The sequence below is a fragment of the Amblyomma maculatum genome, chromosome 5 (genome assembly GCF_055883805.1).
Source record: "Amblyomma maculatum isolate TAMU_Amacu chromosome 5, ASM5588380v1, whole genome shotgun sequence".
NCBI classification, from domain to species: Eukaryota; Metazoa; Arthropoda; class Arachnida; order Ixodida; family Ixodidae; genus Amblyomma; species Amblyomma maculatum.
The window spans coordinates 143,303,858-143,318,009 of NC_139348.1; the positions used below are offsets into that span (position 1 = coordinate 143,303,858).

At 46.1% G+C, this 14,152-nt stretch overlaps 1 protein-coding gene across 3 annotated transcripts in view; it reads right to left on the reverse strand.

Annotated features, from left to right (window-relative positions):
* The window catches only part of Mrgn1 (Mahogunin ring finger 1), a 32,169-nt gene that overhangs the window by 11,858 nt on the left and 6,159 nt on the right, over positions 1 to 14,152 (reverse strand). For 2 of the 3 annotated variants that reach the window (XM_084604579.1, XM_084604581.1), the window contains exons 7-12: positions 13,511 to 13,668; positions 12,174 to 12,428; positions 9,281 to 9,371; positions 8,931 to 9,006; positions 2,200 to 2,422; positions 427 to 604 (exon numbers count right to left, since the gene is read on the reverse strand). In XM_084604579.1, coding sequence (XP_084460705.1) covers positions 427 to 604; positions 2,200 to 2,422; positions 8,931 to 9,006; positions 9,281 to 9,371; positions 12,174 to 12,428; positions 13,511 to 13,668 — 981 coding nt within the window. The remainder of the gene's footprint in view (positions 1 to 426; positions 605 to 2,199; positions 2,423 to 8,930; positions 9,007 to 9,280; positions 9,372 to 12,173; positions 12,429 to 13,510; positions 13,669 to 14,152) is intronic. The other variant, XM_084604580.1, reaches the window with a different exon arrangement.

Consider the following 14,152-nt stretch of genomic DNA (forward strand, 5'->3'; position numbering starts at 1 on the left):
TGGCCCATACGTGCAGCAAGAAGTGGGACAGGAGTAGCAGAGTAGAACCCACAAAAACAGCCGAAAGAACCCCGAGTTCAGCAAAACCCAGTTTGATAACCCACTAGAGTTTACTCATAACACTAACGCATGTGCACTCATGAAATGACACAACCTAATCCCCGCCAAGAATCTGTCAAAACATCACCCTCCAGCACCATCACAGTGATTTGGAGAACGGGGAAAGTAAATGTCATTTTATTTCCGTTCATTAACATTATCACTACTGTTACTGTCTCAAGTTTTTTCTGACCACTTTTCAGGCCAGAAAGTAGGCAAGCAAACGGGCCACCAGTTCTTTCCACTCATCCCTCTGTTCTGAGCGAGTGCTGTGTATATAACGATATCTGATAATTACAATACTCACAAAACAGACATTATACTCACCAGTGGCCTTGTTCTCCTTGTCTGGCCTCGCCTGGCAGAGGTGTAGAGAGTGTGGTGTGGAGGCCGACACCTTCCCATGGCCAGGTGGCGAAGTGGCCGCCTGGCTATGAGAATCGCTGCCTCCGCCGCTGCTGCCTTCCAGCAGGGACCGCGTCTCAGCCGCTTCTGCATCCCTGCCCTGCAGCGGAAGCATTCATCTGAGCTGCTGCTTCTTTTCACTTCCCTTCTCTGAGGGGTGCAGGCCAGGGAGGCACTTCGGATACTCGTGCAATATGACGAGCTGATAACAAAAAGCAATTCAGCGTCGACCGGTTAAACTGCCCTGTGCTACAAATCTGTTCACTGAAATACTGCTTACCTCAAAATGAAACAGTTTACTGCGCGTACAAAAACAAAAACCTGGATCAGCACGAGCTGTGAGGCTCCCACTCGCCCTACTATGTCCGTAGCAGTTTAGTTCAAGGGTTTTCAAGGACTTTCAAGGCGCTGACACGGCCAAATCTAAGAACTTTAACGTTGCGTTTCGCGGCTGGGACCAAAAACGACGCCTGCAGCAAGATTGCTCGCTTTTCTTTTACTACAGTGAACTGGTTATTTCGGCCTTCAAGCGACGAGAAAAACCAGAAAAAATGTTCGTATAAACCGAGAGTTTGAATCACCGAATCAAACTAAATTTGAACAAGCTTATGAGCATGCTTTAAATTGCCCCTTTGTATTTCACACTATCTCACTGACTGTGAAGCAAGCTATTTTGTAACTTCTCCTACTACCCATTAGTTCTGTTATTGTGCATTGCTGTCCTATGGCAGCACCAAATTAAAATTTGGTGATACAAATCTCACAGGGCTGCGAAAAAAATCTGGAACATCAGAAATTTGATATCATCAAAATGAACGGTACCTGTAAGCAGAAATGCGGGAATGTGTTCAAGCAGGTCTGTTTATGGCAAAGGGACTTATTTACAACCACGCGACCCCTGGTCCCTACTCGAGGTGCTTAGAGCACAATTGGTGATCGCAACGTCGGCGATGTGCTGGCCGAACATTGCCGTAAACTGCTCCCCCCTCGCGCATACACAGCGCGACCAGCGATCATTGGTTCAACGATGTATGAGCTGCACGCAGATGCAGGCTGCTTCCCTCTGCATAAAGCAGGACTAGTACTACAAGAATGCGTTCAGAAAATCTGAAATTGTGCAAATGGTACGCAGTGCCTTATCAATTCCCATCCCAAATTCATATCGATCATGTTCGCATCACAAAGACTTTGCAGTTGTGTTATGTGTGTGAAAAATCTGAAATCTTATAAAATTGCGCAAAATTTCTATATCTTGCTCTTTATGCTTTACAAACAGCCCAACTAAAAAAAAAAAAGAAAAGAAAAGAAAAAGAAACTGCCAGGGAGAAGAAAAGTACATCAGCAACATGGGGCCCTGCCAGTGTGCGTCATAGGGCGATGTCATCCATCAAAGACAAGAGACAAGTGGCAAGATAAAATGGACAATGCATACAGACCTGCGGGACTTGGTGGCAAAAAAAGAAAAGAAAACTGCAGCTGGTTTACCATGCACGTTAGGACTGAGAGGAACCAGCACTGTATGCCAATGAATAAACCTAACCTGGACGTCTTGTGTGAAAGCCAGGTATTTTTCGTACCATTCTCTTGCAACCACAGACACTTGCAGGTGAAAAAAGTTTGCATCAATGCGACATGAGGTTTTATTACTCCCAATGACATCTTGACACCCACCCTAGAAATGATGCTAGTTCTTACCTTGCGACGGCTACCGCTGCCTTCAGACTCAGACAGCAGCCGAACTTGCTCAGGGGCAGCCCGTGAGGAACTCCTTCGGTGCCAGCGGCCTTCTGGGCCGAGTGGGGATACTGCGCGTCCTTTTTCAGGGTCGGACGACACCACAGCAGCTACCACAACCTCAGGGGGTGCCGCTGACCCTCCTCCATCAGTCTGCAACGATGATGTGCTCCCCGAAAGCCGTCTACATAAAGACACACGGAGGGAGCTTGTCATAACTCTATGAGGATACACACTAGTCTTAAGGGGAGATGCGGGTCGAAAAACGCGGATTTTTTCGAAAATGACTGATTTTTTGTTTTTACTTGTTTTGTCAAGTTTAGTATCTCTACTTTCATGAAAATAAAAATCAAAGCTAAGTTTAAACAGGAAATGGGCTGAAATTACGTTTAAAGAGCGCACGGTGGCGGTTAAATGACCGAAAGTATGCTATCTTCGAGCGTCCCGCGGTCGGCATAGCGCAGTTGATCGCCGTTGCGGATCACGTGAGGAGATCAGCCAAGCCACATTCTCCCAATCGCCACAGTTGCCTGGCGTCTAAAACGCAAGCAATAATAAAAAAAAAGCATGCCTACGTCGCGTTTTTCGAGCGCTGCGACTGGTTTTTAAATCACGTGGTACGAATCGAGCCTTGCCATTGGCCGCCGCGCGCGCGCATGTGGCGAAGCCCACTTGCTGGCTCCATGCTACGTCGAGGTGCGTTTCCGAGTGACGATCGTTCGGCAACTTTATCTTCGTCATGGATGAAGCACAATTGAACCAGCGCAGTCACCGAGGAGTGAAATACCGTTCTGTTCACAAATATAGAGGACGTTGGCGAAAATCGAAAGAGAAGGCTCGTCCAGTGACAACTCGACCTGTGGCAGTTAGGCCTAGTGGAACCGACGCCGATCCCTCCAGCATTTCAGATACCTCCGAGGAATTTGAAGCGGCGCTAGATTGTGTGAGTGCCTCGGAAAAAAAGATTGGGCATTTCTAAGGTGAGGAAATAGCCTGCGATGAGGCGTCATCTGCAGTTACTGACTTTGCAGCGGTGAACGTTCTTGTGGGCGGCGCGATTTGCCCAAGCCAGCATTCAGGACTTCCAGTATTCGGAAACCGGCCGCAAAGCGCAGACTCGCTTCGTTTCTTGAACTACTCTGTGAGAACTCTGCCAGCCCGCAATGTGTGCTTTCCACAACATACTGATTGTGGCGAGTTAGGGCGTGCAGGGATGCGAGCAGAGATTGACAGCGGGAGCTCGGATGAAAGCTTCGCCGTCAACGTCAAAGCTGCTGTGGCGGCCTGTTTTATAGGAATTGGATATGAGCAGCTAGTGCGATTTTCCTCAATTATTGGACTCCACAAGCCAATGCATCATAGCTTGGCACATCCAGAGAAATAACAATGCAGAAACAAATGTCCTTGAAGCTGACTGCAAAAGCGCACGCAAATCGCCGCACACTGAAGAAAAAAAGCGCATGTCGGAGTCCACTCGCAAGGGTCATGAGGGAGCGACATATGCTGCAGGAAGTTTCTAGTGCCAGTGGCTGCTTTATGGACAATTTTCTTCTTTTGTTCCAAAGTTTGATCGGAATTGAAGCTCTCTTTTTTAAATAAACATTCAATTTTAACTTCAAATGCATTTTTCTCAAAATGCAATTTTGGGCAATTTTCAGCGTTTGCCCTTCATGTTTTTGGTACTTCTGATGCTCATATCTGAATGAAATTTTCCACACATTTTCTCTGAGGTATGAGGAGTGCCATTATCTCTTTCATGAATAAATACTGATCAAATAATTACAAAAAAAAAATAATTACCACATGGCGGTGTCTTGACAATGTAGACTTGCCAGGTTCAAAATTTTCACGTCATTAGCATACTTAATATGTACTTTATTATTAGTTTTTGGCACTCTACAGTTTATATGAATCAAAATGAGCCATCAACGATGTGTGTTTATGGAAGTTTAGTATGACAAAGAAGGGGGCAAAAGAGTGTATATTTTACACACTGTCGCTGAACAGAACAAAAACTGTGCAACTTACAATAAACCTAATTGCAGTTTGAAATCAGCATAAAAAACTGAATTATTAACCAGAGTTTCATAGCTCTAAGTCAAATATTAAAGAAAAAGTGTCTTCGAGTAGCATCTCCCCTTAAGGAACATGGCCAAGCAAGGAAGGTGACAACAATAATTGTATATATGTATGCATGTGTGTGTGTGTGCATATGTACAGCCTTTGTAAAAAATATACGGCCCAAGGGTTTTTCTTCTAAGCCCCGTAACGGGACTCGTATCGCAACTCTGGCATTCGCAATCTCAAAGGTGACAAAACTCGTCCTCATTCTGCTCTAGCTTACACTCATATTCCAGTATTGCTACCAGAAACTGCGTTACAGGGCTTAGAAGCGAAACCGTTGGGCTGTATATTTTTGACAGACTGTACAGGGTGTCCCAGATACATGCAACCAAGGTTTTGAAAAATATGGAGCCCTAACTCAGGAAAACCTGCCAGAAGTTGCTCAGCGCCACCTGGCCTAGTCTGTAGTGTTTGCAAAAATTAATTAGTAAGAGCTAATTAGCTCACTTCTTAATTACTGTAGACCCCGAGAAACAGCTACCCATGTCCATTTCATCAAGCTAGTGTTTACGTAAAGTATCTTTTATTTTTTATTATTATTATTATTATTTTTTTTTTACAGGCCAAGAAAATGATACGTCACGCACTGTAATAGAAAAAGCTTCCTTAAAACCGTGGCGCCACTTCGAAGTCCAGAGTGTGCCCCAGATAACAAAATCCGCATTGTTTTGCACTGCTCTCTACGATGAAGCCTTGTTTAACACTCGGCGAATGATTTAAAATAACAGCTCGTCACGGGACAGCTTTCTTTGACGGCTAATAAAGTAAATTGTAGCGTGATGGACACAATGTAGCTAGCTGTTTTTCAAGCAACTCTTTTTACATTGAGACTTTGGCTTTTTTTGATCCAGCCAATAATTTAATAAATAGCTAATTAGTCTGTACTAATTAGCTAACTTTGATGAACGAAAAAATACTGCGGATTAGGATAGGTAACTTAGAACAGCCCTTAGGTCACTTTGCTGGGAAAGTGCCCACCGTAAATTTTAAAACCTCTTTTACATTTAGCTCGGATTCCCTGCATATGATCCCATATGGTGGCCCTTACAGAATCAGGGCATATACAGTGAAAGCTCGTTAATTCGAACCTCGATAATTCGAATTTTCGGATAATTCGAACTGCACTACTTGGTCCGGCCAAGCTCCATAGAGATCTGTGTATAAAAAAGCCCGTTAATTCGAACGTGAGCCGGTTCCGCTACGGATAATTCGAACTACGCGCCGCCGCGTCTGGGCGGCTTGGCGCACATCATGCGGAAAAAAAAAAAAAAGAGAAAAGAAGTAAAGAAACACTTCCGTGATCGAAAGGCGTAATTAGAGGCTGCGCACGTCCAAAACGGGGACAGAAGATGGAACCAGGTAAAACCATGGAAGAGTGGGTAAAACTTAAATGGCGCCATGACCGGCGCAGCGGCCGGCAGCGTTGGAGGAAAGGGACGGCGACCACGGCAAGTTCAGTGCATGGCCACGCGGCGGCGGCTGCCTGCTCTCTCTTCTGCGCAACCTCCGTAGCTCGCAACTAAATACAGTGAAAGCTCGTTAATTCACAACTCGTTAATTCGAAATTTTGGATAATTCGAAATAATCATTGTGGTCCGGTCCGCAGTGCATAGAAGTCTATGCGCCTAACAGCTCGTTATTTCACTCAAAAATTGGCGCCGCCACCCATAATTCGAACTGCGCGCCGCCAAGCGGCGCTGTTAAAAACCATCGTTGGAAGCTTTCACGGCAGAACGATAGATGGCACAACCATCGGGGCGCCGCTAGGGTGCTGGAACAAGTACTAAACAGTCTTTCCTGCCGCGACTCCTTCGAGGAACGACGTTTTAGTGTTATCGACCACGGTTTCGTGTTGCATTTCGTGAGCCCTCGTTTTGCACGCCGCTTGTTGTGAGCTTGTGTCCGCGAGATGTGTTCGCGTGGGAAATACTGTGCCAAGACGGTGAAGGAGAAAGTGGCTATTTTACGCGAAGTGGATGAACGGAAGGCCAGCAAAGTGGAAATCGCGAAAAAGCACGGGATTCCACCAAGCACGTTGTCGACGTACGTCCGAAATAGGAAGGCCATCGAGGATGCCTATGAAGCCGAAGATTTCGCCAGCAACAGAAAAAGGCTTCGGTTAGCCAAGTATCCGGAAATTGAGACCGCTGTGATCACGTGGGTGAAAGAAATGAGAAGCGCTGACATTCCACTGAGCGGCCCAATTATCATGGCGAAGGCGGCCGATTTCGCCCTGCGCTTGAATGTGGAAGATTTTGTCGCCTCCGAAGGATGGTTTCACCACTTTAGAGACAGACATAATCTTGTCTTCCGGGTGTTGTCTGGAGAAGCCAAAGAAGTGGATGCAGAAACTTGTGCCACGTGGCGAAGCGGTGCTCTGCAGCAGTACTTAGAAAGCTACTTGGCACATGATATATTCAATGCTGATGAGACTGCTTTGTTTTATAAGCTCCAGCCCGACAGAACAGTAACATTTAAAGGGGACAGCTGCGCTGGCGGCAAGCGAAGCAAAGAGCGGATTACTGTTCTGGTCGCCGCTAATATGACCGGGACGGAGAAGGTCCCTCTTTTTGTTGTCGGCAAGGCACATAAGCCTAGATGTTTCAAGAACATTAGGACGCTGCCGACGGAATACTCCGCCAACAGCAAGGCGTGGATGACGGGCGAATTGTTTAAAAAATGGCTCTTGAAATTCGATCGGAGGATGGAGCTAGGGAAGCGTCAAGTTCTCCTCATTGTGGATAACTGCTCGGCACACAAAGTCGACGCCGAGCTGAAAGCCACAAGGCTCGTCTTTTTGCCCGCCAACACGACTGCGGCCTTGCAGCCGATGGATCAGGGGGTGATCAGAAACATCAAATGTTTCTATAGGCGCCACATGATCGAGCGCATGACTTTGTGCACTGGAAACCAGAAGACCAGCACTATCACATTGCGCACAGCAATGCACATGTTGGTGCGTGCATGGGAGCAGGTGCAAACTGCTTCCACCACTGTGGCTTTGCTGCCGGAAGTATGAAAGAAAGTGGCGACGATGGGAGTCCGGAGCCTCTGCCTGCGGCTGTGCGTGCTGTGCTGCAGGACGTCAGTTTTGATGATTACGTTGGAGTAGACAGCGATGCAGCAGTGTGCGGTGCCCTAAGTGATGAGGACATTGTCGCTGAAATTGTTGGGGAGCAGTCTGTCCCAGAAGAGGCAGAAGACGAGGACGACGACGAGGAGCAAGAGCCCGTGCGTCCATCCGCGGCAGAAGTTATGGGAGCGCTGAATGTCGCGCGCCTTTTCTTCAGCTTTGAAGAGGGGGAAGAAGACTCCCAGCGTCGCATTCGCATGCTAGAAGACCGAGTGAGTACGGTAGCCCTCAGAGAGAAGAAGCAGAAGATGATAACAGACTTTTTTGCTAAATAAATGTTTTTCGTGCCCTCCGGGCATCAAACGCCTTCATTTTTGCTCACTTTCATTAGTTCGAATTTTGGTTAATTCGAACTGGCCTGGCGGCCCCGTGGAATTTGAATTAACGAGCTTTTACTGTACCCGTTAATTCCAGCCCTGTTAATTTGGAAATGGGGATAAGTACTGTCGGCGCCGTCCCAGCCAACGCCCATAAAAGACTATGATCTCAGACGGGTACTATGGGTTACAATTTTTTTTTTTTTTGCGATAGCCATCCATCCTTCCACCCACCAGTGTCAACAGAAGCATGCGAGTCAGCCGCGATCATGACGCCGGCTTTTAGCACTGTTTGTTCCGATGATTGGAATGGTAGTAGACGGCGCCTGCCCCAGTTGCTCATAATACGATAAAGCAAACCTGCAAACCTACTGAAAAGGAGGCTTGCACAACCGGACAAGCGCTGGCACTTTGCCAAGTTTGCTTCCCTTCCCCTGCGGGAGCTAAAGTCAAAAGATAAACACGCATGCGCAGCATCTTGGCGCACTGCCAAGAGATGTGTTGCGGAACAGCCGACAGCGGGAAACAGAGGGACGCGCTAACGACTGACGCTTTTATTTATTTATTTTTTTCTGATTCGTTTGCACAAATCCGGGCTGAGTGGGTTTATTATGCGAGCCAGTTCATTACGCGACTAAATACAGTACATTTACTGTAATACAAATGGTTCTTGTCAGTTTTTTCGAGGCCATTCGATAATTCGAACATCAGATAATTCGAACTTTTTTCCCGGTCCCGTGAAGTTCGAATTAACGAGCTTTTACTGTACTGTGCTTTCCTGGATCATAGCCACAAAGGGCATATTCTCAAGAGAATCTGCCAACTGGCCAACCCAACCAAAATTCCGTTGATAAGCAGGTTAAGGTGGGAATTTTTCAGCGATGACATAGTACGACAGCAACAGTGATGTCAATTATTTTGGAGCAAGCACACCATTACAGCTGCTCCTGCAATAATGCCAACACTTGTAAGCACGCTGCGCAAGAGAGAAGGATAGGCCTGGCACTAACACCCCTCTAAAAACTTGGTAACTTCTCACTGAAGTGGGCAACAAGTTTTTCATAAGCAGCATCAACCAGTGTCTCAGTTTGAACAGGAACATGTGATATGCCTCTGACCTTCCACTCCTCCGAGGCTTGGACGCTGGCCCTTCGGGGGTTGTGGCTTCGGGTGGAAGACCTACCGTCAGATGCACTGGGTGAAATGGAAGAAAACGTCCCATCAATACAAGAGAAGTGCAAGTCGTCTCCGCATTGGTGCACTCTATAGCATACCCGCACCCACACTGGTGGCTTATGAGGGAACACTGGGAGAAAATATTAAAAGGTGCCATAATAAAAACCATTCAATACTGCTCCCTAAGAATGATGTCCCACTTGTGGCGGAAAAGAAACAACACACCTTCATTCTTGCCTATGAGATCCTCAGAGCACGAAACGCCATGCGTGTCGCACTAAAATGCACTCACTGGTTGCGACTGGTGCCGAACCCACGACAGGACCGTTGAGGGCCTCCACTAGAGGAACCACCTCGTACCCTGGTGGGATGTCTTGACAGCTCTGCAAACCAACGTTACAACGTACGCTCACACCACCGTCCCTCAGAAGCGAATAACCCCCGCAGAGACTGCCCAAACACACCAAAAAACATAGCAGCTATGCATGTGAGCAATCATTAACGAGGCGCTGAGAATAGCTGTGTAGAATTTTCTCTGTCAGTGAAATTCGATAGTCCAGCTTTTCATAATCTTGTTGGCATTTTGTTCAGAAGCAAAAAACAGTCATCGTAGAGAAGCTGGAAGTCAGGGCCATATTTCCACACTGCTGAGCCAAACTTGTATCAGGGGGCCCCAGTGACTGCTAGTTGGCATGGCCTTTGCCAAGAGATTTATGAAAATAATGTGCCCTTGACAGCACTGCAGTTCATATGTGAAAATAGCCTGCATTTCAAAATGCACCTGTATTACATTTCTTTTTTTTTCTTTCTTTTTTCCGACGTATAAAAAGCTATACTTTCAGTGACAGAAGCTTGCTCATCAATTAAGTGAAATATTCAGCCAATAGAGGCCAACTTCAACTTGTTTCAAGCGTTCTTTCTGCAATGCAGGAGGTTCCTACACAATTAACTGAGCATAACTCTTTCGCACTACAGTGCTCTGCAAGAAATAAGTGATAAGAGTGAGTGTGCAGGATTCCCCACGCATATGCAATGAACATTTAACAGCTCTAGACTGTTTTACCTAGGATTAGTATATGGCCTCTTGATGTCTTAGACACGATTAACTGGCACATCTTTTCTTTTAGCCTCAATATCTTTGCGCCTTTTCTTTTAGCCTCAAGATCTCTGCGCTTGTGACAGTTTCTTTCACAAGATAGGTTAGGTGGGAAACCCAAAGGTGGGGCGGCGGTGGTTGAAGAATAACAGGCGGAAAAGCAACAACTGCTCCTAACTTGATAGACCAATAAGCATATGCTGAGCCTAAACCAGAGTTTACACCAGTGTTTTGCCACTGAGTGGCAGGTGCAACAGATGTCTAAGTGCTGTCCTACACTTAATTTTTTCGCCTCATCTTCACTAACCATGCTAAAAATCATGTCCCATCTTGACTCCATTTCAACTCAGTCAGCAAATGCTACTGTTAAAGAACTATAGACACCGAATTTTGGTGATGCTTTTTCTTATTGTTAATAATGTGCAAGACATTCCAGCCCAACAATCATCACACGATTTTCACTTACGGCTGCTAAATAATTTTGTACCAAAAGCTACACTAGGCTAGCAGAAGCCCATTTCGCCGTGCTCAGTCGCAGCCACAACTACATATGCGCTGTTACCTTGACAACCGGGCGCATGACGTCACGCTCCGCTATGGTCATCATCATCTTAGTCGTGATCACCACGCATGATCATCGCGATAATCTGCCTACCGCGCAGCTGAGAATATAAGCCGTGGCGCGTGCGTTTGCTAGATAGACGCGCAATGGATGAAGAGGCAGACGACAAGCACAGAAGTCATCAGTGGAGGCTACGAGAAGAAACGAAGACCGATCCAGAAGTCATAGCATTGCGTGAGGCTGCCCGACAATAAGCAAATGAAGCAGGGAAGGCTAAAGTGAGCATGAGACGCCTGAAGAGCGTGAAGAATGTCTCGCTAAGCGGCAGCACCAAGTCTCGGATTGGCAAAGACACTGAGTCACTGCCGAATTACAAGGAGCAGAAGACTGTCCATCGGTACAGCAAGAAGAGATTGAAGCTCAACAAGTGTATGAAGGTGAAGTTCAACTTTAATTTAGCATTGGATGCTCATGTTCAAACCAATGGGGAACTGCCATTGATGATGTGTGCAAAAAGGGAGACCATCACTTCTAGATACTGTGTATCCAAAATTGAGACGGTGACAAACTACTACTTCACACCTTCGACCAGCCTTCGTGTCCATAAAGCCTAACATTAAATAAACATGTGCTTTACGTGTATCGAAATCCGTGAGTGTCTCAGTTGCTTAACCGGTGCAGCCTAACATATCGGATAACCCCCACCCCCCAAGCCCAATCAAGCCAAACCCTAACATTTTGAATATCTGGTCTAGCTGAGCTAAGCCACTGCAAATTATTGATCGAATTTTCTTTCCTCAGTGGCTTCGATTTCGGTCTCTGGAGCCAAGAAATGGCTGCAGCAATCAACTCCAGGTCCCTCATGACATGAAAAAACAGTGATATATTCACTGACTCTTCACTTTTTGTAACTCCTGTCTTTGAGGCAGGCTGGAAAATTAAAACAACACAGGAACTATTATAATGCAGTTTCTTTTTTTTTTCATCCCTCACGTGACCTAGACTTGACTTCGACGTCACAGATATTGCTCAGCTGTGGAAAACGAAACTGATACAGGTGAGAAAAGAAATTAGATTATAAATTACTCAGTGGTTGTAGGCGAATATCATGCATTGATCCATGTACATTAATGTCTCACACATCATTACAGAAGACAAAACACAAACCCAAAAATTATGTTGGTTGGTTTGTCCGGTTTACCATTCCGAAGCGACTCAGGCTGTAAGAGATACCGTAGTGGAAGACTCCGGAAATTTCGACCACCTGGGATTTTTTAACGTGCATTGGCATTGCACAGCACATGGGTGCTATACTTTTCGCATCTATCGAAAAGTGGCCGCCGTGACCGGGACTCGATCCCGCATCCTTGGGCGCAGTAGCCGGGCACCCTAGCCATTGCACCAACACAGTGGGGCCCAAATTTAGCTGTCTATATTTAAAGGCGCGCATTTCTGCCCATCCAGGCTGGCTCTGGTCAAACCATTCAGTGCACGCGAAGGAAACAGAAAGGCAGAGGAATAGCTGACCTGCGCGTCCCCTGAGCCCAGGTGAGGAACGGCGACGGCCGAGGAAAGGGTGCGACGCACGGCGCGCACCTGCAGCAGCGCGCGGAACGGGGCGCGGCAGATGGGGCAGTTGTTGGCCTGGTAGCGGAGCGAGTCAGCGCAGCACGAGCACAGGCACAGGTGGCGGCATGGCAGGATCAGGGTGTCCCGGCTGTCACACATGCAGATGACGCACTCGGCCCCGCTGTCCTCCGTCTCCTCGTCACCCGTCGGTGGCTGCGCAGTTGTCACACAAGGACAAAGGCTGAAGCGTTGGCAACGAGCCAACATGTCAACCTCCTCCTTAACAATGATCTGCGTGGCCTATTGAATCCTTTACATGTCCCCATGACCTTCAATACAACTGAAGCTGAAACTTACACATCATATTACGTCAACATCCTGCTGTCAGCGAAAAAGGCGTTTTTTTTCTCTCCCAAGTTTTCGTTCTCCTCACTTTCTCGAATTTGTTAGTGGCCAATAAAAAATGCAAAAGCATTAAATAACTGCCACTTTCCATGTTTTATATTGCACAATTTCTTCTAGCGTGAGGACAAATTCAAATTGGAATGCATGAAAGGTTACAACATCGTAATGAGAGCCATGGGATGTTCACCAAAGAAGCTTTTATAACAGAGACAGGAAACAATACAGAAATAAATCGCAGCCGTCTCCAACACTGGTTATATATTTTTTGGATAGATCTCCGAGGCAGGCTGTACCGCCTTTTCAATGAACATGACAGAAGGTCTCCAATATTACATCCAGCTTTGAGCAATTCCATTTATTCGCGAAGTTTCCCCCCCCCCCCCCCCATTCTAACCCCACAAGTTTTAGACTTGTTTTGTTCTTCAACGTAAATGAGGTAACGATGAAACTTTGGAAGACACTGAAGACATCTATCAATGTTCGTTCTCTGTAAAACATGACGCTTTTGTTGTTTTTTTTCGCAGCTGTTTTAGCACGTTTTCATGCTCTAAAAGAAAACATTTATTGCAGAAAAGCTCAGAGAAAGATCGTAGAGAGAGTTAAAAACACTATGATTGCCAGCTGGAAGTAGACTGCAGCATGATCAGGCCTCAGATATTTGTGCCCAAAACTGGCTTCCCGTTGCCATTGTTTGCTCATGAAAAGAGCCTGTGACAACGGCCACATGCTTAACATTTTCTGCCATCTTGCAGCTTATAAAAGCTAAATTAAAGCAGATTCATTTGGACACGATAATGAATAAACGCAGGTAAACTTCAATATGTCCACGCCGTGCCTTTAATGGAATTCCAGCAAGCAAGTAATGCCACGGTGTCAGCAGAGGTACTCACCTTGGTTTGGGCCACATTTTTGTTCTCGATGCCATAGATCTCCTGCAGCAGATAGCAGAGGCCGTCGACAAACAGCTTCTGCTTGAGTGGCTTGAGGGTGTACGTGTTGTCGGAGTTCTTTTCCACCACTGCGACCAGCACGTGCGACTGTCGCGGCTCTGAGCATCGCATGTCACAGAGTGAAAGATGAATACAAGAAAACAGCCAGGGGTACGGAAGTATGAGGAAGAGTATATAAGAGCCATTAACAGCGATCAACTGAAAACACAGTAGACAACACTTTCCTAATACTTTTTAAGTGACTAAAGAGGCCTTACTTAGAGGTGCAAGTGTAATCAAGCGACTTATGCCACCAATCACAGCAGCTTCCAGAAATCTTAAACAAAAATAGGAAACAAAGTTATCTTCTGTAAAAGGTTATCTAACAAGCCACTTAGGAGCCTTCAAAACAAACATAGAAAAATATATGCATTATGGCATATTAATAAAACAAGAAAGCAGTACTCTCAAATGAGATTTATATCAATTTATTACAGATGCATTCCTTCCTCATAAAGACTGAACAAAATGCAGACAAATATGCAGACTTAACAAAATGCAGATAAATATGCACAAATGTTGACATGGACAAACTCAGAGTAG